This window comes from Neofelis nebulosa, chromosome 4 (assembly GCF_028018385.1).
Source record: "Neofelis nebulosa isolate mNeoNeb1 chromosome 4, mNeoNeb1.pri, whole genome shotgun sequence".
Lineage (NCBI taxonomy): Eukaryota > Metazoa > Chordata > Mammalia > Carnivora > Felidae > Neofelis > Neofelis nebulosa.
The window spans coordinates 153,716,963-153,739,025 of NC_080785.1; the positions used below are offsets into that span (position 1 = coordinate 153,716,963).

Sequence of the window (22,063 nt, forward strand, 5' to 3'; positions counted from 1 at the left end):
TTGTGGTATATTTTCCTGAACTTTAAAAAATGTGTTATGTTATTTTATTTTTATTTTTATTTTATTTTAATGTTTATTTTTGAGAAAGAGAGCAAGCACGAGCAGGGGAACAGCAGAGAGGGGGAGAGAGGGTCCGAAGCAGGTTCTGCACTGACAGTAGTGAGCCTGATGTGGGGCTCAACTCACAAACTACAAGATCATGACCTGAGCTAAAGTCGGTCACTTAACCGACTAAGCCACCCAGGCACCCCCAAATTTCAGTTATTTTATATTTCATTTCTTTTTAAAAAACATTTATTTATTTTTAGATTTTTTTTCTAATGTTTATTTTTGAGAGAGTCAGAGACAGAGCATGAGCGGGGGAGGGGCAGAGAGAGAGAGACACACAGAATCCGAAACAGGCTCCAGGCTCCGAGCTGTCAGCACAGAGCCCGATGCAGGGCTCTAACTCACAAACCACGAGATCATGACCTGAGCTGAAGCCGGACGCTTAACCGACTGAGCCACCCAGGCGCCCCTAAACGTTTATATTTTTGAGTGAGAGAGTGAGAACGAGCGCAGGGGAGGGGCAGAGAGAGAGAGAGAGAGACAGGATCTGAAAAGCAGGCTTGTGCTTAGAGCAGAAAGCCCTATGCGGGACTTGAATCCACAAACTGTGAGATGATGACCTGAGCCAAGGTCAGATATTTTACCAACTGAGCCACCCAGGTGCCCCTATATTTCATTTCTAATCATTTTAATATCTGGATCTCCTGTGAGTGTATTTCTATCACCTTTATTATTATTTTCTTTTATCGTGGCTTTGGTTGAATCCTGGATGTTGTGTATGAAAAATCTTACAGATAATCTGGGGTTCTGAATCATTTATTTTCCTCCAGGGAAGATGTATTCAAGCTTCGGGCAGGCAGTTAGACTAGGGGTGCCCTGACCCACCCTCTCAGGACTGGGGAAGAGGCTTCCTTCCTGCACTGATGGAAACTTTTATCTCTTCAGCCACATGAGATTGCAGGGAGCTCTCCTTGGGGTCTCAGCTATGCAGCCTCTGCTCGTAAATAGACAGATGCTTTAGGGGAGATGAGGTGCCCAGTGTCAGGCTCACCTGTCACACTTGCCCTCCCTATGATTGCAGTCCCTCAGATCCTGGTTGCCTTGGGACTTGTCCAAGGCTAACAGATTTTTAAAAATATGTCTCGGGGCTCCTGGGTGGTTCACTTGGTTAAGCGTCCGACTTCAGCTCAGGTCATGATCTCACGGTTTGTGAGTTCGAGCCCCGCATCGGGCTCTGTGCTGACAGCTCGGAGCCTGGAGCCTGCTTCGGATTCTGTGTCTCCCCCTCTCTCTGCTCCTCTCCTGCTCATGCTCTGCCTCTCTCAAAAGTGAATAAACGGTAAAAATAAATAAATAAATAAATAAATAAATAAATAAATAAAAATATGTCTCTTGTCAGGTGTTTTCAGCCATTTTCAGAAGCAGGGGGTTAAACCTCGGCTCTGTGTTGGAAAAGCCAGGCCCTGGAGCAGAACCCAGTGCCCCCATGACCTGTCACAGAGACTCCTGCCCTTCAGGGGTGGGGGCCGAGGGCAGGGCAGGTAACTGGGCATTCATTAGAGGTTATCTCTTCATGAGCTCTCACAGAGTGAATCAGAGAGGGCTTGGATGTAGCTTGACGGAGCTGGACATAGCCTTCTTGTTTAATGAGGTGGAAGCTGAGGCTGAGAATGGGATGGTCCCACAGTGACTGGGACACAGGTGTTCTCGACTGCTGGACTGGTGCTCAGCTCCCAGGGAGAGCAGGGGACGCTGGGCGGTAGCACTGCTGTGGGGGATGGGGCTGCTGTATGGCCAGCCTCCTCCCCCCCCCCCCCCCGCCCCGCCCCGGCCCCACCAGTGCTGCTCTTTCCTATTGTGCTGCCCTCTCCCTGTCCCCCTGCTGTGTCTTCCCTGTTCCAACATCTTACGAAGCCTGGGCAGCAAGGTGGCTGGGGCGCGGGTACTTGTTCCTGGGGCTTCGAGCTCTAGGTCTAGTTCCTAGCAGACTCCCCTCTCTCCTGCTGATTTCTCACAAAACCCTGAAGCTGGTTTCTGAGAGCGATAGTTTTTTTTTTTTTTTCTCACTAGTCCATGCAGTTTTCTTCCCACACCCAGTTTCTCTTCTGCTTTTCTCACTACCTTGTGAACGAAAGTCAGTGTACTGAATCATGCCCCACTTTCTCTGCTGGGGCTTCCGTGGCATTTACCAGCAGGCCTGCAGGAGGCGCGAGAGGATAGAGGACAGGGTGGGTGTCCTGCTCTTAGCGCCGTGGACTCAGGGCCTGGGGCCCTGGCAGAGAAGGGGGCTGCCAGAGCTGGTGATAGGGACTGGTTGGCAACAGAAAGCTCCCAGATTCAGACCTCTGCCACTTGCTAGGTGTGTGGCCACAGACACCTGCTGCCTCATCTCTAGAACAGCTTGCCTGCACAGGGGACCTCAGCAGCGGTTTTGCCCGGCACAGAGGGTTTGGTAGGTGACGGACTGTGGGAGCCCTCCTGCTGGGAAAACCATCCCAGGACTTCTGAGGGGCCAGCAGTCGTTGAGGGGCTCCGAAGACGTAGTGAAGGAGGACCCACCTCCCAGGCTCACCTGGCTGGCATGTCAGGGGGCTGTTCTGCTTCCCTAGAGTGGAAATGGTCTGTCCCACAGTCTGTCTTGCCTTTATGAAGCAGCAGCCCCCACATGCAAAGTGTCACTTTGCCAGCCCATGGAGGGAGCCTGGGGCCATTTCTCCTGTGGTCAAGCTTCCCTGTGTGGGGGTTGGGATTGATGAGCTGCTGAGCCAGGAAGACCCCAGCACACGCTTGGCGTGGAGGCCACCCCTGCCCAAGGGGACTGACGTGAGAGGAAAGTAACAGCGCTGTTGCTGGCCGAGCCCAGTGTGTGATCCTGGTCCCTCACAGCTCCCCTCCCTTCACGGAGGTCTTGGGGTCTGCCCAGTAGCGTTTTAAAGCCCTCTTGTGGCCGCGGGGCCATGCAGTTCTCCCGGCTGTCCCAGCCTTGCACACTGTCGTGCCTGTCCTTCACCCTTGCCGGCTACTCCTCGCACGCACACACCCTTGCCACCAGGAGCTGAGGTCTGTGCCAGCGGCTCCAGGCCACAGAGGCTCTAAGAAGGAAGCCAGGCTTGGAGAAACAGTGGGTGACCACCGGCTTTGTCCTGTAGGAGAAACTCAGCCCAGGAGCTCCGGCCCTGACTCCGGGTCAGACGCTGCAGCCACTGCTGTGAGACCTTATGAAAATGCTCCAGTCTCTCTGACCCTCAGTTCTCCCAGCTGTCAGATGGAGCTCATCCAGGAGAGACAGCCAGAGAATGCTCCCGGGCATCCCTGGCCCCAGCTCTGGGCGAGAACCTATGGTGCGGGCGGGGCCTTGGCGGAGTGACCCGCCCAGCTGCTCCCCGGCAGATGACGGGGCTGCATGGAGAGGGGGGCCCGTCCCTATGGTCCTTCTGTTCCCGTGCTCTCCCTCTTCACCAGGCTGTCTCCAGAGAGACCGGAGGAAAGTCTAGAAGTCACCGGCTCGTGTGGCTTCCTCACAGTCTGACCTCCAGGTGTACGAGGTGAACGAGACCGCCACATGCTTCGCTCCATCTCTGCTTGTCATCTGCTCTCGTAGGGAACTCAGGCTGCGGAACTACGTCCCAGAGGACGAGGACCTGAAGAGGAGGAGGGTGCCCCAGGCCAAGCCAGTCGCCGGTAGGTGGGCTGCAGCTTTCCACCTCCGAGGCGCCATCAGCCGCCTCCACCTTGTCAGGTGTCGTCCTCTCTTGGAGGATAACTGGCAGTGCCAGGCCTGGAAGTTGGGCCTCCAGGACCCCTGGCAACGTCTCACAGCCATCCAGAAGTGGTCAGTGCTGAGTGACAGCAGAGAGGTGGTCAGGGCACGGCTGGAGGGCCTTCCGGGGACCTGCAAGAGAAGAGGCCCCATTCCCCTAAAGGACCTCTCTGGGCTGAGACATGGAAGGGGCAGTAGGGGCGGGACATAGGTGGGGATGGATCCTGGGGGCCCTTGGGGGTCAGAGTGAGAGACCCTGGAGAAGAGCTGACCACTCAAGTGCTCAGAGAGCAGCGGGCGGGCAGGCGCCCGCCGGCTGCGAGGCGTGGCAGTGCCAGAGCACAGAGGATGGAGAAGGTGTCCCTGACGGCAGGTGTCCCTGTGTGAGCGGCCTGGCCGTGGGGCTGCCCGGTCTCGTGGCGTGGGGAGCAGCACAGCAGCCGGGAGCTTCTGGAGATGCTCCACACTGGAGATGCAGAATACTTACCACGTAGACCCCTGGCCCTGTTTTTATCCTTCATTTCTGTTATCGGTTTCTAATTATACAAATTATAAATGAATAAGTACATTTATCTTGAAGACAGCAAATTGTTGCCCATTCAGCCACCCCCGCCCCACCCTCGTCTACTTCGCCAGTTGTTCACCTCAAGATTCGCGTGCTTCTTAGGTGGTTCGCTTCGTGGTTTGGGCCCCCATGGTGGGGGCAGTAGGCGGGACTGGGGAGAGGGGCGGGGAGTAGTCCCGTCCCGTGGCTTCAGCATCTGTGGCTGGAGGCAGGTGAGGCAACATGTGGCCACAGTGACGGGGAGTGGTGGGGGGGGGGAGGGGCGGCGGTGGGGGTGGTTGGAGGAAACGCCCGGAGCCCAGACTTGTTAGTGCGCCTGGGCCTAGGCAGGCCCTCCTGCTCTCCCCACCCAGGGTTAGGGTTAGGGTTAGGGTGCCGTCAGCCGCTGCGCATAGCTGGGAGGCGCGTGAGGTCAGGGCTCCCCAAGGTGGGGAGCACGTATCCTTGCGGGCACATATCCAAGTGGGATGGGAAGAAAAGCCACCTGTGCCCCAGCTAGTCCAGGGCCCAGAGGATGTCCTCAGAGCCCAGGAGCCCCTGGAGATTGTGGGAAAGCCAGTACTCACAGCTTTTCGCAGAACCATCCTGTGGATATACCAAGGCAGCTCTCTCATTTCCCAGCTGGGGAGAAGGGCCGAGAATACTGGCCATGCTTCCATGCTGGAGGTCTGGGCTCTGTCTACTCTAGCCGTCTGCCTCCTGCCGGCCCTCCTTCGCCCCAGGTTGGCTGTCATCCGGGGAAACCCAGGCCTGCCTCCACGGCTGCCTTTGCAGAGTCTTCGCCTCTGGAGGTTGGGAGCCCCGGGAGAGGTGGGGGCGAGAGAGCCCAGGGTCTCGGGGTGAGCCCATTCCGCACCCTCCCCCTCTCCCGTGCGGGGTGCCGGGTGTGCCTCGTGTGCCTCAGGGAGAGTGGCGGCCCCTTTCCGACGGCCTGTGTTGTTGTCTTGCACCCTCTAGTGGAAGAGAAAGTGAAGGAGCAGCTGGAGGCTGCCAAGCCAGAGCCCGTCATTGAGGAAGTGGTGAGTGGCCCCCGCCGTGGGCCCTTTCCTCCTCCCCCACGGCTCTCCTCCCTCCTACTTCCCTCTTCCTCCTCTCCACTTCTACATTCCCTTCCACCCCCTTTTCCCACACCCCTCCTTCCTCCCTCCCTTTCTCCCACTTTCTGCCTCAGTCCCCTGTCTGCCCACGTGCCCTGGAGCAGGGGCCATCCGGTCCTGACACGTGTCTCTTCCTCCCCAGGACCTGGCCAACCTCGCGCCCCGGAAGCCTGACTGGTGAGTGCCACCGCTGCAGGACTTGCGCGGACCCACCGGCCGCTCTGGGTGCCAGACACGGCCCTCAGGCTGGGCCTCTCCCACCTCACAGCAGGGAGACGGACAGTGTCGACACTTGCTGTCCAAAGGACGTGCTGACAGGACAGAAGTGGAGAATGAGAGGGTGGCCATGGGGGTGACACCTGGAGGGCGGGGGAGGGGCTCCAGGAGGGTGAGGAGCAGCAGTCCCTTGAAGAAGTCCCTGTTGCAAGGGTGGGGGTCCGGCCACCTCAGAGAGCTCCATTTGAGCAAGGCCGGCCTTGGCCCTCAAGGAACCACAGGATGGAGGCGAGAGGATGGGAAGGGCAGGTATAGATTGCTGTCCCAGTTCTGCTGCCACTGGCCTGTTCTGCTTTGTCCTCAGTTTCCCCTTCTGTGAAATGGGGCTGCTCATCCTTTCCTGATGCCCCTGTGACCAGGCTGATACAGAGTGGGGGAGAGAGGGGCCATGTGGCCTGGGGCTTGTGTTCTACTTGACCTTGGGCCAGAGGTGCAGACCACATCCCTCACCTGCGATTCTGTGACAAGTACAGCACCACTGAAGGTGTTCTCATTTGTCGAAACAGAAGCACGGGGCATGTGTCCTCCGAATCCCTGGGCAGGGAGAATAGGCTGTGTGTGCACTTCTGGAAGCTCCTGGTGGTGAGGGTGAGCACACGGCTAGAGGAGGAGCAGGACCCACAGTGGGCCAGGGCAGGTCACTCCCTGATGGTGACCGAGGGGACCAGGCTGAGAGGGACCCTGAGATACCCCACCCACCCTTGCACACCTTGACTCGGTCCCGTGTTTGGTGGGTCTGCGCCGTCAGTCGCTGCCTCAGCGGGACACGGAAGGGTGACTGCTGCTGGGTTTTGGAGGGTGCAGAAAGGGAGAGAGGAGCTTCCTGGCCTCCTCCCCGGGGTGGTCTCCTCCCTGCGGTGGTCTCCTCAGGCAGCTGAGTGTCATTCCTAATGCCAGAGGGGCTTTGGGAGGGGAGGGTCCCAAGGCCACACCAAGCCAGTCTTCAACTTTGGCCTCCTCACACCTGCCTGCTCCAGGGACCTCAAGAGAGACGTAGCCAAGAAACTAGAGAAGCTAGAAAAACGGACCCAGAGGGCCATTGCCGAGCTGATCCGTAAGTGCAGGGCCTGGCGAGGCGGGATCCCTGCCCTCTGGGTGGTGGCCCAAGCACAGGGCCCCTCCCCACTCCTCTGTCTGTCCCTCATCCAGGTGAGAGGCTGAAAGGCCAAGAGGACAGCCTGGCCTCTGCAGTGGACGCCACCACCGAGCAAGAGGCCTGTGACTCTGACTGAGGCACGCCATGTCCCCTTGCCCCTGTCAGGCCTGTCCTGTGGGTGGGTGGTCTCGGGCAAGGGTGGGTCTGGGCTTGCTGTTACCTCCAGAGCCAAACCGCCCCGTCAGCCTGAAACCCCCGCCGTGGGGTGAGGTCAGCTCCTTGTCTCCTAAGTGGTCCCCGTCACCCCGACAGGGGCAGAGCTGACAGCAACCCTGTGGGCTTGCTGTGTCTGTACATATGTGTGTATTTTGAACTTTCTTTTATCTCTAGAAATAGAAACAAGCAGACCTGTATGTGCGCCAGAAACCTGTCAATATTTTCTGAGTCCTTGGGGCGCTGTGGGTTTGGGCCCCAGGGCAAAGCAGAGGTGAAGCTTAGTATGAGTAAGTGCTGTGTTGGGCTGAGCATGTTGAGGCTGGAGGGGTGCAAAAGGCCCAGGCCTGACCTTCTGAGTCCAGAAGGTAGTCGTGTCAAAACCCACAGGTGACAGAGACTGAGTCTGAGAGAAGCCTTGCGGGCCTGGGCCTCACAGCAGTCTGTGGGACAGCGTGGAGGGGCTCCCACCCTGGTCCTCTGTGGACCCCCTCACAGTGTGAGAGAGGCTGGGGGTGTGGAGAGGGTGCACTGTGCCTGGCAAGGCTCCATTCTGGGCCGCTCCAGATTCCAGGCCCCTGGTGCTGTTCTCTCTCACCCTGCACAACCCCAAGCAGCCCTTCTCCCCACAACACAGTCAGAGCTAGACTGTGGCTCCTCTGGGACAGGGCCCCTGTATTGGGGAGGGTGGCTCATATAGACTAGGGTATCATAGCTTTGGTTTTGAGTGTGGTCATGGACCCTGGGTCCCCAGGGTCCTGGCATTAGGACCGTGAGCCTTCTCTGGAGCTGACTCTCCAGAGTGACTGGCTGGCCACAACTCCCGAGTCCAAGTACCTGTGGCCAGCTAGAATTTCATGACCAGAATGATTATTACACTCTTGAGTCTCCTTCAGGGTTTCCCCTTGAGCCTCCCACCCCCGCCCTGTGTCATTCCAGGGTGTCGTCCCCTCTGTGCTCAGTCGGAGGAACACATTGGCCTGGCTCTGGCAGACAGTGCCGAGGACCCCAGGTCATAGTGGTGGAGTGAGTGTGTGCACACAGAGACCAGCATGCTCATACAAAAAAGTAAATGCTTTCAGCTAAAAGTATGCAATTACCCGAGGAAGGTAATTTGTGCAGAAAGGGAGCAGAAACTTGCAGGGATGATAGGGCTAAAGTGGCAGGTGGCTGGCTGAGCAGTGGGCAACCCAGCACTCTGGTTCCCACACCAGTGGGGGTTAGACATGCCCACAGGTGTCAGGTCTAAAGCCACACTCCTTCTGCATAGCAGCGTCTGGAGCTGGGCTTCCCTTCCTGGGAATAAAGGATAAGAAGGTGTCCCCGGCCCAGGACTGCTGTAGGAAGTGGGGTGCTCGTCCGTGACAGTGTGAGACTCACACGTGGTGACTGGCGGCTAGCTTCCCACTAGGACTAGAGTGTGGCCAGCCCCACAGAACAAGAGCCCCGAGTGCTGATGAGAAGTTTCCTTCTGCATTTACAGCTCTCTATGCCTATAGAAGACTGCCAGGCAGAGAGAGAGAGAACAAAAACCATCACACACGATGGGCACTTAGACTCACATTACAAAATATGTGAGAAAATCCAACACCTTGAAGAATGGCTGCCATCCCAACATGTGGAAGAATTTACACCCAAGGAAGCTGAAACAGTTACATCCTAACAGGCTTTTAAAATGAGTGTTTGTTTTATTACCACAGAGATAAAAGAGGGACTGAGCCCCATGTCTCAGGAACAGGGATTAGGCATGAGGGAGATCTGTTTAGAAATCTTGGAAACAAAGAATGTTTATGAAAATAAGCAGTGCGCGCGCACACACACACACATACACACACACTCAGCAACTCACTGGAGGAACTAAATGATAACAAAGAAGGAATTGATAAATTGGAAGGGAAAGCTGAAGCTCCAAAAGGTGGCAGAGAGAGAAAAAGAGAGGAAGAAGAGAGAGAGGGCGGGTTGAGAACCTTGACGTACTGCTCGATGGCCTTTAGTGGACAGGAGATGGAGAAAAGAAACCTGGAGACAGCAGGTACTTGAAGAAGGAATGGCTGACCACGTCGGTTTCTGGCATCACAGTAGAATAGTTGCCTGAACTGATCCTCCCTTTGCAAACAGCTAAAAACACTAGGTAAATAAGTCATTACAACAAATACTTTTTAAATGCATCACTGATCTGGCAAGAAAGTCAGGAACACTCAAGCAAGAAGGTAAGAGAAGCAGCAGAATGCTGAAGCCTGACCTTTGCCTTGAAGATATGTAACAAACCAGGTGAAACCAGTCTTGGTTTTTGGGGTCCTCGGTGCCTGGGGCTAAGATAACGCAATGCCTATGCATAATGAGGGGCCTGGTAGGAGAGCCCTCCAGGAAGCTGGGGCCCCCAAGGGCAGCTCCCTCTGTGAACGAATAATAAATCTGCTGTCTTGGCATCCCAAAGGAAAACTGAACCTTGCCACTGACTGAGCTGAAAAAAGGTCTCCCTTGAGAACTGAGCTGGCCCTCGTGTGGGTTTGCTCATGAGAAACCTCCAGCCAAGAATATAAGTAGCTCCAGAATGTGGTGGTCTCAGATGCTTGATAGAAATGCAAATCCTACCTGAATGAACCTTGATTCATTGCAGTCCTTAACGAACACCTGTTGATACAAGTTCAGGAAAAGTGAGCAGCTTCTGGAAAAGGTCACCCACCAAATCTACTAGGCAACAAGGCACAAGGAGCAGAGGACATGGCCAGGGATGTGGTAGAATCAGACTTGCAAAGGATTCCTACGTTAGAATGACCAGGTAGACAATTTAAATGTTTAAAAACGATGCAAGAATTAAAAGACAGGCTTGAAAATAGGAACCTATTTGCCAAAAACCAAAGTGATGTTCTGGAAATAAAAATTATTATAGCAGTTAAAAGCCCTGCATCTGTGAATTAGAACTAAAGAAGCGGTTCATGTACAGGAAGCTAGGCCTGAAGAAGTCCTCCAGAATGTAGCAGGATAAACAGATTGATAAAACCTAAAACAAGAAGCTAAGAGAGATGGAGGACAGAGAGGAAGAGCCGACATGATGTGTGATCGGAGTCCCAGGAGAGGAAAAAAAGACAAAAATGGGGTGGAGGAAACACTTTTTTTAAATGACTGAACTTTTCAAAATCACCAATCCACAGATTCAGCGAGGCCAGCAAATCTCAAGCAGGGCAGAAAAAAGAAACCAACACTGAGATGTCCCATTTCTTGATGTGGATGGTGATTAATTAGGTATATTCACTTTATGACTGTTCGTCGAACCACACACATATGATCTGTATGCTTTTTGTATGTGTGTTAAAGCTCAGTAGGCACGTTTACTTAAAATGTTGTCTTGGATCAATCCTCCATCACTGTATACAAATTACAATCAAAACCCAGTGGCTTGAAACAAACCTTTACTACTGGATGGTTTCGAATGCAGGAGTAGCTCACCTGGGTAGTTCCAGCTTGGGGTCTCTTTGAGGTTGCAGTCAAGACATCCCCCAGAGCTATAGCCACCCAGAAGTTTGGCCGAGGCTGGGGGGTATGCTTCCGTGATGGCTTCCACTCCCAGGAAGGCTCATGGAAGCATGCCGTGTGTACAAGTCCTTGCCACATGGATCTCTCTGGCAGGCTTGCCTGCGTGTTTGCGTCCTGTGGCAACTGGTTTTCCCCAGAGTGAGCAAGCCAAGACAGAGGCAAGTGGAAGCTTTAGAGCCTTTTATGACCTGGTCTTGGAAGTGGTGTACTGCCACATTATATTGTGAGGAGCAAGTCACTACATCCAGACCACACTCAAAGGAGAATTAGTTCCACCTCTGGAAGGGAGGTCTAAGTATTTGTGGATGTATTTTAAAACCACTGCATACCCAGACACAGTGCAATAAGTTGGCAGAATGAAAAGAGCAGAAATGATTTTAAAATTAGAAAAGATTGATTCCCTTTTAATGAGCAAGACAGCAGATGTCTCAACCACAACCAGTGTTAACTGGGGAGATACCTTCTGGTATCAGTGTTAACTGGATGAAAAGAAATTGTCAACTTAAAATTCTATACCCAGAGAAAATATCTTACAAGTACAAGATAGTTTCAGACAAGCAAGCCCAGAGCGTCTATTACCAGCAGACCCTCATGAAAAAAAAAATCAATTTTGGGGGTAATGAAAATATTCTACGGTGGATTATGGTGGTTGCACACATCTGGAAATATGCTAACAGCCATTGAATTATACACTATCAATGGGCAAATTGTATGAGGTGTATATTATATCTCAAGCTGTTGTTAAAAAATTAAATAGGGGCGCCTGGGAAGCTCAGGCAGTTAATTGTCCAACTTCAGCTCAGGTCATGATTTCGTGGTCTGTGAGTTTGAGCCCCATGTTGGGCTTTATGCTGACATCTCAGAGCCTGGAGCCTGCTTCTGATTCTGGGTGCCCCACTCTCTCTGCCCCTCCCCTGCTCATGCTCTGTCTCTCTCTCAAAAATGAATAAATGTTAGGGGCGCCTGGGTGGCACAGTCGGTTAAGCGTCCGACTTCAGCCAGGTCACGATCTCGCGGTCCGAGAGTTCGAGCCCCGCGTCAGGCTCTGGGCTGATGGCTCGGAGCCTGGAGCCTGTTTCCGATTCTGTGTCTCCCTCTCTCTCTGCCCCTCCCCCGTTCATGCTCTGTCTCTCTCTGTCCCAAAAATAAATAAAAAACGTTGAAAAAAAAATGAATAAATGTTAAAAAAAGAAAACTAAAAATGAAATAAATAAGCATTCTTAAAAAAAAAAGTTCTACAGGATGTCTTCAGATTGAAATGAGACTGGATCCCAGATGGAAAATCTGAACTAGAAGTAGGAACAAAGAGAAGGTGGAACTCTAAATAGGTTATAAAATGAGAATGTTCCATGGAATGAAAGTAAGACAAGGGCTACGAGAACATGTAACAGCAGTGGTAGGTACATACTCTTGATTGGAATTACAGCTCTCTACGAAGCTCACGGGTGAAGAGACAAAAGACTCAGACTCTGCTACACAGGCAGGCTGACATTTCTGCGGTGACCCTAACAATAAAAAAAAGAGTGTACCACTTCCAAAGCAGTTGTAAAAAAACAAAACAAAACAAAACACTACCCAAAAGAAGGCAAAGAGAGAAAAGTGGGACAAGTAAATTAATCCAAAATACATCAGTGTACTAAACCACCTTATTTTTTTTTAAACTCAGTCTGATGCTGTTTAAAAAATAAAGCTTAAATCCAAACCTAAACTCAAAGAAAGATGGAAAGTGAAGGGATTAGAAAAGCTCTATCAAGCCCAGAACCAACAAAGGTAGCTGGGGTAACCTCAGACGGGGAGACGTTCGGACAGAAGTGGTATTAGCTATGTGAATGTGCTGTGCAGCACTGGGGCTGTCACTTGCCGCCCAAAGGGTGCGACCACTTTGGAGAAGCGGAACACGTGTACAAGCTGTGAGCAGCAATTCCAGAAGCAGTGTCCTGGGGGACCTTGGCACGGGTGTGACGCTTGCAGGAGCGTCATTCATCACAGCGCATGTGCACACATCCACCACATTGAAACACACGTGTAATAAGCTGTGATTCGTCCGGTGGAAGACTCTGGCAATGAAGTGAGCTACAGCCACATGCGATGTCGTGTCCCAGAAGAAAGGGAGTATGAGCCACTTCTGTGGTGTTACATAACAGGCAGTGAAACAATACACTCTCTAAGGATACGCGTACGGAGGGTAAAGTGGGTGCAGAAAAGCAAGGTGACAGTCCTCAACACTAGGCTTGCAATTCACTCCGGGAAGGAGCCCTCTGAGGTATCGATAACGTTCTTTAACTTGGCTTGAGTGGCAGGAATTCGTTTTATTCTCTATCCGTTCATTTTATATACTTTCTTGGTATATATTCTGTATGTCACATGCATACTTGTTTAAGGAGAGAGGTCTCCAGAATTCACAACCAAATTACTCGGTAAGTGTGAAATGGAATTTTTTTTTTTTTTTTTACTGTTTATTTTTTGAGAGAGAGAGGGACAGAGTGATCAGAGGAGGGGCAGAGGGAGAGGGAGACACAGAATTGGAAGCAGGCTCCAGGTTCTGAGCTGTCAGCACAGAGCCGGACGCGGGGCTTGAACTCGTGAACTGCAAGATCAGTCAGACACTTAACCGACTGAGTCACCCAGGCACCCCAATTTTTTTCTTTTTTTAAGTAGGCTCCATGCCCAGCTTGGAGCCCAGTAAGGGACTTGAACTCCCCCTGAGATCAAGACCTGAGCTGAGATCAAGGGTCGAACGCTCAACCACCTGAGCCACGCAGGCACCCCTGAAGTGCAATTTTTTAATGACCACGTCTGCAATTTCACTACAATGGTCTGGGTTAGAACACTGGGGGTAAAAAGAAAAATCATACAAGCACACGGAAGATAAAACAACCTATGAATGAATGCATTCTGTTTTCATCAGTGGTAGATACTACAAGACAACATTTTCCTGAGTGCTGAGGAAGCAAATGTCCATCTGCTTAATTGTCGGACATCGCACCAGACAGACATTTTCGGGCTTCCGATACCAAGTGTTTACTCTGCACAGATCTTTGCTGGAAGAACTCGAAAGGAACGCTCTGTAGTGAGAGGAAGCATGGTAGGAGCTGGGAGAGCAGGAGAGAATCGGGACTACATCTGGTGGACACTCACAAACAGGATCTTCAGCCAGGAGGCTTTGCTGTTCTTGTGTTAAGTCCATGGGGATGCGGTGGCTCCAGGGACATGGTTCTCCGTTGTCTCCCCAGCTGCCGTCCTTAGCTCCCCTAGGAGTCTTTGCGCCACCGGGCTGCAACTACGGGCAGGAGGGGGAAGGGCAAGGGGCAAGCCAACTAAGGAAACTGGCTTCAAGCCCAGTCCACCAGGCTCGCCTTCACATCCACCAGCCATTACCATGTCCGATCCAGCCCGAACTGCAGACATGTGGGGAGTAAGGGTATTTTAAGCTGGGCACATTGCCACCGTGATTGGAATTGAGGTTCCATGAGAAAAGAAGAAGGGTAGAAAGAGTCCTGGGAAGGCAGCCAGCAGTGGCTGCCACAGGATGCAGGAAGAAGTGGTAAGCAAAGAAACTGGTAAACATTGCAAAAATCAATAATTGACTAACCTCCAGCAAGACTGACAAAGACACAAGTTACAAATATTCAGAAGGCAGCAAGGCTGTCACTACCGACCCCATAGACCTCAAAGAGACAATAAGGGGATACTCTAAATATCCACATCAATTTGAAAAGTTGCTGAAATGGACCAATTCCTTGAAAAGCACAAACTACCACAGCTCACCCAAGACGAAATAATTTGCATAGCTCTATACTAAGGATATTGAATTCCTGACTTAAAAAAACCCTGTAATCAAGATGGTGGTGTTGGTGGAAAGATAGGCACAGAGAACAGTGGGAAAGAGTAGGGAACTCAAGTAGCCCCAAACAAGTAACAGCCGACTGATTTGCTTTTTTTTTTTTTTTAAGTTTAGTTATTTTGAGAGAGCATGTGTGCTCGGGGGAGGGGCAGAAAGAGAGGGAGAGAGAGAATCCCAAGCAGGCTCTGCACTGTCAGCATGGAGCCCCACATGGGGCTCGAACCCAGGAACCGTGAGATCATGACCCGAGCCGAAGTCAGATGCTTAATCGGCTGAGCCACCCAGATGCCCCACTAATTTTTAACAGAGGTGCAAAACGAGCTCAGTAGAGGCAAGATACTCTTCAGCAAATGGTGCTGGAGCGATTGGATCCCCACATGCCGAAGAAAGCCCCAACCTAAAGCCCAGTTGTTATTCTTAAAAACGTAGGTTCCAAAACTTAAAGTGGATCATAGGTGTAAACATAAAATGTAAAACTTATAAAAGCTTTTAGGAGAAAACATTCAGGACCTAGAGCTCGGTGAAGAGTTCTTAGACACGAGACCCAGAAGCGCATTCATGAAGAAAAAAAATCGAAATTTGATTTAACTGAAACAGAAAGCTTTTATTTCAACAAAATCTGTTAAGGGGTGCCTGCATGGCTCAGTCGGTTAAGCATCCGACTCCAGGTCAGGTCATGATCTCATGGATTGTGGGGTCGAGCCCTGCGTCGGGCTCTGAGCTGACAGCTCAGAGCCCGGAGCCTGCTTCACATTCTGTGTCTCCCTCTCTCTCTGCCCCTCTGTCCTTGTGCTCTCTTTCTCCCTCTCTCTCTCAAAAATAAATAAAAACTTTAAAAAAAATGTTAAGAGAATGAAAAGCTGCAGACTAAATTGCAGACCCGATATCTGATAAAGGACTCCTATCTGGAATATATAAGGAACTCTCACAACAGAAGGAAGGAAGAGGGTATATAAATGGCAGATAAGCACAGGAGAGCATCATTGGCCATTAAGGAAAAATGCAAATGAAGGCCATGATGAGCCATCATCACACACCTGTTAGGATAGCTTAACTAAAAAAGAGTGCTGGGGCGCCTGGGTGGCTCAGCCGAATAAGCGTCCCACTCTTGGTTTCACTCAGGTCATGATCCCAGAGTTGCGCGATCGAGCCCTACATCAGCAAGGTTCCAAAAAGAGTGCGGATACCAAATGCTGACAAGGCTGTAGAGAAGCTGAATCTTTCGTACATTGGTGGTGGCACTGTAAATGGTACAGTTACTCTGGAAAACAGTTTGGCAGTTTCTTAAGAAACTAACATACACTTTCTGTGTAACCCAGTAACCACGCTCCGCCTGGGCGTTTATTCCAGAGAAATAAAGCCTGTCCACACAAATGTTCGTAACAGCTTTATTTATAATCACCGAAAGCTAGGAAAAAGCCAAATCTCACAAGTATTATTGGCTTATTGAATGCTAGATTATTTGAATTTGTTGTCCATCCAGGATATGTCACTTAAAAACAAACAACAACGAAAAAAAACCAGCCCAGATCTCCAGTTTAATGGAGGTTTCCAAGTCATCAGATGAAGATCAAGGTCTTAGTATAACTCCCCATCCTTCATTTTGGAATTAAAATATTACACAAAAATGGGTGAAATAAGGATATGTGGTAATACATTTCTGACCTATGGCGGTGGATGAAGACATTACTTCACTTGGTCCTGTACTTCGGGGAGTAACGGAATGGAAAATTAAGTAAGTTTTTATTCTATGAAAAAAACAAATTAACCAACCACAAAATGTCCTGGTGCCTGGTTAAACTGGTGCATCCATACCATGGAATACTACTCAGCAGTAAAAAAGGAACAACAAACTTGATAAAAGTGAGTGGCTTGGATGAATCTCGGGGGCATTAATGCTGAGTGAAATATACATATATGCATCTATCTTATACATATAAAAATCACATGCTGTACAATTCCCTATCTATAATATTCTTGAAGTGACAAAATCCTACACATAGGGAACAGATTTGTGGGTGCAGGGGGTTAGGAATGGTAAGGGGCAAGCATGGCTGTATATGACAGGGTAGCTTGAGAGAGTTCCTAGTGGTGATAGAATAGTTCTTGGTCGCACTGGTGATTATGCAAATCTATATACGTGGTAAAATGGGATGGAACTGTACATACACGTGCCAATGTCAGATGCCTGGTTTTGGTTTTGACATTATGCTATAGCTTCAGAAGATGTAGCCATCAGGGGAGACTGGGTGAACAGTACACAGGACTGTGGTGTACTATCTTTTTAACTTCCTCTGAATTTATATTCTGTCGAAAAGTTTTAAGATGTCTTTAGTGGTGAACAAAGAAAATGGTAACACATGTTAATAAATTGTGTGATTTTTTTTTTTAAGAAGCACTTGAAAAATAAGACACAAGTTTTCTGGATCCACAGACTTGGTCATAGTGAATCTTGGCCTTGGTTGGAGGGGCAGGTTGGGGGCTCTCGGGCCCCAGCAGCCCCCGTATCACAGGGCTGAGGGAATGACAGGTGGCAGTGCCCACCTCTGTGGATGGAGGGAGCTCTGGTGTGCCCCTTGCTGCCCAGCTCATCAGGTACCTCCCCAGGACAGCCCTGACTGCCCTCCCAACACTTCATGTCCCTCCTGCTTGCAATCCTTGAGGACATCTGGCCGCTGGGTCATCTCTGGAGAGGTTATCGGGCCTGAGCTGCAACACCCCTTCCCCAGCAGAGGACAGGGGGATGAGGCCTGCTGGCCCAGAGACCCAGGCTTGGTGCCTCTAGGTAGGAAGGGCAGCAAGGGGATTGGGAGGAAGTTGGACCTGGGATTGCAGGGATGGGTCCCCGGGGGCTGGTACAGGGCCTATACCACAGTGAGGAATAGCCGACGGGGTCAGAGAGAGGCACAACCCCTCAAGTTACGAGGGAAGATTCTGCCTAGCCCAGCAGGCTGCAGTCAAGAGTGTGAAGGCACCCAGTTTGGGCAAATCTAGTTCTGTGGAGTTGGCCTGGCCTTGTGGCCAAATCCCCTGTTGGGGTTCCACACTGCTGCTCACCAGCACTGCTAGTGTTCACACTGCTGGGCTCTAGTGTGAGATGTCTGCTCACCTTCATCCAGGCATCCTCTCCGCGGGGCTCTGAGCCATGTCCAGGACCTGCTGCAAGGCCGCCCACCCTATAGGATCTGGGGATTCAGATCTGCTCCCTGAGTATCTGCCCGGTGCTGGGCACTATTTCAGGGGCTGATTGTATGGCTGTGAATCCGATGATACCCTGTCCTCTAGGAGTTGACCTTCCTCCGGTGGTGGGAGCCAAACTCCCTCCCTTAGACCCGCCTGAAATTCCTCGCTTCCCCCAGAGCCCTCTGGCTAGACATTAGTGGGGCATCGTAAGTGGTGAGATCTGGGGCCTCAAGGGCCCTGCAAGTCCACTCAGCCTGGAGACTGCATGGACAAGTCTCCTGGCAGCCTTTATTTCCCCATCTTCACATGGCCACTGGGGGGCAGCAGAAGACATCAACCCAGGGCCCCTGAGAGGGAGTGTGGGTCAGCTCAGCCTGTTTTCCTGCTGCTCTGTGGGTCTTGTGTAATGCACATCTCACCACCAGGGAAAGCAATCCTTCCTTTCCCACAGGGCATATGTCATTTAAGTGACTGATGTCCAAGATGGTCCCAAGAGTGGTGCTCTGTCGACCTGAAGCCCAGAACTGTGGGGGCCCGCTAGGAGAACAGCACCCCAGGCCCCCAGTCCACACCAGCCTTACTCAGGTTCCAGGCACCAGGCACCACAGCTCTAGGGGCAGCACCAGCCCTGTCAGGTCTCAGGCAGCCTCATTCCTCCTGGGGAAGGGTCTGCACCTGTGTGAGGCCCGTATGTACAGAATACCCAGGGATGTGGACCCTGTATAGTCTGGCTGGGAAAGGGACTCGCCTGGAAGGAAGGTCAGGGTCCCTTAGCCCCTGGGCCAGACCTCACATGGCATCCTCTGCCATCCTCTGAGCCGGTCCTGAGCATCTCTTGTTTGAAGCCAAGCTCCCAAGATGCCTGTCTTTGTCCCAGGGGCCATCCGGGCAGCACAGCCCTCACCTGATGGGCCTGGGTGGGCAGAAGTGGGCAACCCACAGAACGGGGTGCATGTGCGTGCTAGGTCCTAAGGCTGCTTCCCTCCCCGGCTCAGGCCTGGCCTCAGGGCCTCTGGCAGCTGTGGGCTGGGCAAGGGTGTCCAGGCAGAGTTTCCCGGCCAGCCTGCCCCTTCTCTATGTATTTACTGGTTTTCTTTAAATGTTCCCATTACTCAGGCCTCTGGTCGGCACTGAGACAGAAATAAATCCCACAAGGCAGCCCAGCCAGAAGCTGGGAATCCAATTCCCCATCAAAGGCCGGAAGAGGCCCCTATGCAGAGCATGCCAGACCACAGTGGCCCACACACTCCACATGGCCACGAACACAGCCACGCACACCCCCCCCATGCACACACACGTGCGTGCATTCACACACATATACCCCCACATGCACACGCAGACACCCGCATGTCCCCCGTGCACTCAGATTGGCCTGATGCACACACTCATGCCTTCACACTTACCCTATTCACACAGACTGACCTCACACACACATATGCATTCACATGTACAGCCCCACATTGCAGACTCAGTCCAGGTACATGCTCCCTGACAACTGGGCTCACACTCAGTTGTGACCGCACACTCTGGGGTCACAAACTGAGTCATCCTCAAGGTGCCGGTAGGCAGGTAAGTGGGGAGGGTGCGGAGGGCAGGAGGATGGGCACCCGTGTGTGGCGCTGGAGGAGAGCAGCCTCATGGGAGCACAGGCCCAAGGCTGCCAGGGCTTCTGAATTTTTAAGAGAAACTGAAAAGCTGAATTTTTATGTGAAATATCCTGATTTTTAAATGTTGGCTCCAGACGTTGAAAATATTGTAGGGGCCAAACCAAACACGTCTCTGGGCCAAATTCCACCCACAGGCGGCGTTCTCAGACCACAGGTCCACACAGACACACACACACAAACAGACACACACGTATACACAGACATACACACAAATACAAATAGACACACAATACAGCCACGCAAATGGACACACACACACACACACAGATAGGTATCGTTTATGTACAGATAGAACCACAAATTGACAATACAATTAAGACACAGCAGACACATATCACTAGGCACATATATGAACAGGCACACACGTTTATAAATATACATACATAAATACTAATAAATAGACACATACTAATATGCACACACAAATACAAATAAACATAGACCCACACAAATATGTACACACATAAAAGCCCCACAGCACATCCCTCTATCGCTGATGGTGAGCTCGTTGGGGGCACCCAGCTGGCCAGTGTGGCCTCTGGGCGGGGCCAGAGTGTGGTTCCCCATCAAGGCTGTCCCCAGACTGATACATGCTGGGGTTGGACGGTTCCCAGGAGGGACCAGCTGCCTTGGGCTGCCAGGAGAGCACAGCGTGGGGAGCGGGAGGAGCAGGGGAAGGGCCTTGAATGCCAGCACCTGAAGCGTTTGCAGCCACAGGTGCTGGGTGGCCCCAGGCCGGCCCTCCCATGCCTGGAAGCCCATCCTCCCAGCCTCGCCTCGTCCCCTCCTCCTCCCCATTGGGAAGCAAAGCCAGCAGGAGCCCATGGGGGCTGCTCATCTGCACAGCTCCCCACCCCACCCCCAGCGGTTCCCTGGGAAGCTCACCTCTCTACCCCCACAAAGACTGCTGGGGGCCGGGGGGCCTGAACAGGAGGCACATAATTAATGCAGCTGCCTCCCTTCCCCCAACAGTTGGAGAGCTGAGGCCAGAAGGGAAGGTTGGAATCTGGTCTTCTGCCTCTTCTGCCTCTTTTGCCTCTGAGACCCTGGCCCCCTTCCCCTCACCGCTCCCCCGGCCCTCAGACAGGAGGAGCTGCCCAGAATCCACACCCACCATCTCTTGGCCCCCACTGCCTGCAGGACTGTGATATACCGAAGGAGGGAACCAGTCACTGGGGATATCCTGGCCTTGTGTCCTGGGGGCCCACTGAGGAGTGGGACTACTGAATCCACACAGGCCTGGAGACCTGGACAGGGGCCTGACCACAGAAGAGAAGCTGAGGCTCAGAGAGGGAAGGCAGCTTGCCCGGGATCACACAGCACACACCGGGAGCCAGCCAGGGTCCAGGCCCCTGCCTGGCTCTGGAGTTCCCTCCTCTGCCCGAGAGGAGGCTCTTCCGCCCCAGCCAAGGCTTGTTTCAGTTGGCCACGGTAGCCTCAGGCGGGGATCATTCTCCTGGAATTGGCTGAGGAGGCATGAGGTACAGGCAGCTGGACCCAGCCCAGCCTGTGTGCCGGAGCTGAGCGGCAAGCCCCACTGCTCCTGCCCCCCTGACGGACCCCCACAGCCAGACCTCTTCCATGAACCAAGGCAGAGGAGGACCTTGTCAGACCCCCGGGCAGGGTCACGGCCCCTCACACGCCATCAGAGCAGGGCTGTGTCCCCTTAAGACCCTCTAGGGCAGGGTCGTGTCCCTTCTGAACTTCCAGAGAACTCAGTCCCCTTTCCCCTGTGTCTGTTCTGCCCCCTCCCACCTTCCCAGGGTGAGAGCAGAAGGATGTGGGCTCTCCCAGCCTGCCCGCTCCAGGTGGGCATGGGGGGCCCGCTCCATCCTGGTTCTCAACAGGCTTGCAGGCTGAGGGTGAGCAGGGCCGTCTCTTTGGTGCCCCTGGACCCCTAGGCCCCACTCTGAGCCGGGAGCTATGGTCTCACCCAACCTAGAGGCCTGGCCTTGTGTTCCAGGGGGCCCTAAGAGGGTACCTTCCAATGGTCTTCCGAGGTCCCTGTCCCAGTCTGGGCCGAAGGAACACAGGCCAGAGAGGGCAGGGCCTCTCCACACGCACAGGACAGGTGGGAGCTGCAGGCAGCCTCGCTGGCCCAGCTCCGAGTAGATGGCAGCCCATGAGGTGCCAGCCGCTGTGGCCAAGGAGGCTGCGGAGCCGGGGTCTCAGTGCCCTCCTCCCTGCCTGCCTGCTCCCGGCTCGCCTGCTGTTTACGTGTTCCCTGCGGCTTGGCTGCGTTGGGAGGCCTTGAAGGGAGAAGTGACCACCTGGCTCCAGCCCCTGCTCAAGGAAAACAGGGTCCTGACTGCCTGCCAAGCCCACTGAGGGCTCCCACTTCCTCTGCCAACACCTGGATGGCCCAGGCGCTGCTCAAGGGCCTCTCTGAGTGGGAAGCCCGGCCCTGGCCCAGGGGCTCTGGGTCTGAGAGAGGAGGCTCCTGGCCTAGGGGCTTGGACTGGTATAAGGTCCAGTCCGGTCCTGGACATCCCAGAAATGGTTCCCAGTCTAAAGGGGAAGGCCTGGCTCTGTCCTGGGGTAGGGGTGTGGGGGTATATAGTCTGAGGAGCACAGCCCTGTCCTGTGGGTATCTCACCTGAAGTGAGCACAGCCTTGTCCTGGGGTGGAGGTCCCTGGTCTGTAGGAAGAGACTAAACCCTGTCCTAGAGGGAATCCAATCTGAAAGAGGAGGCTCAGCTCTGTTCTGGGGCATGCCTAGTCTGAGGGGGAAGACACAGCCCTGGCCTAGGGATACCCAGTCTGAATGTTTCAGGGTG

The 22,063-nt window shown here is 52.8% G+C and overlaps 1 protein-coding gene and 1 long non-coding RNA gene across 2 annotated transcripts in view; both read left to right on the top strand.

The window, feature by feature from the left end:
* CCDC12 (coiled-coil domain containing 12) overlaps positions 1 to 7,255 on the top strand; it is a 53,698-nt gene extending 46,443 nt beyond the window's left edge. The window contains exons 3-7 of the mRNA XM_058727186.1: positions 3,650 to 3,729; positions 5,331 to 5,392; positions 5,613 to 5,647; positions 6,724 to 6,800; positions 6,896 to 7,255. Of these exons, the coding sequence (XP_058583169.1) occupies positions 3,650 to 3,729; positions 5,331 to 5,392; positions 5,613 to 5,647; positions 6,724 to 6,800; positions 6,896 to 6,978 (337 nt within the window). The 3' untranslated portion in view covers positions 6,979 to 7,255. The remainder of the gene's footprint in view (positions 1 to 3,649; positions 3,730 to 5,330; positions 5,393 to 5,612; positions 5,648 to 6,723; positions 6,801 to 6,895) is intronic.
* Positions 1 to 16,807, top strand: part of LOC131510250 (uncharacterized) — a 250,588-nt gene extending 233,781 nt beyond the window's left edge. The window contains exon 2 of the long non-coding RNA XR_009260961.1: positions 14,840 to 16,807. This is a non-coding gene — a long non-coding RNA (uncharacterized LOC131510250). The remainder of the gene's footprint in view (positions 1 to 14,839) is intronic.
* The last annotated feature ends 5,256 nt before the right edge of the window (positions 16,808 to 22,063 follow it).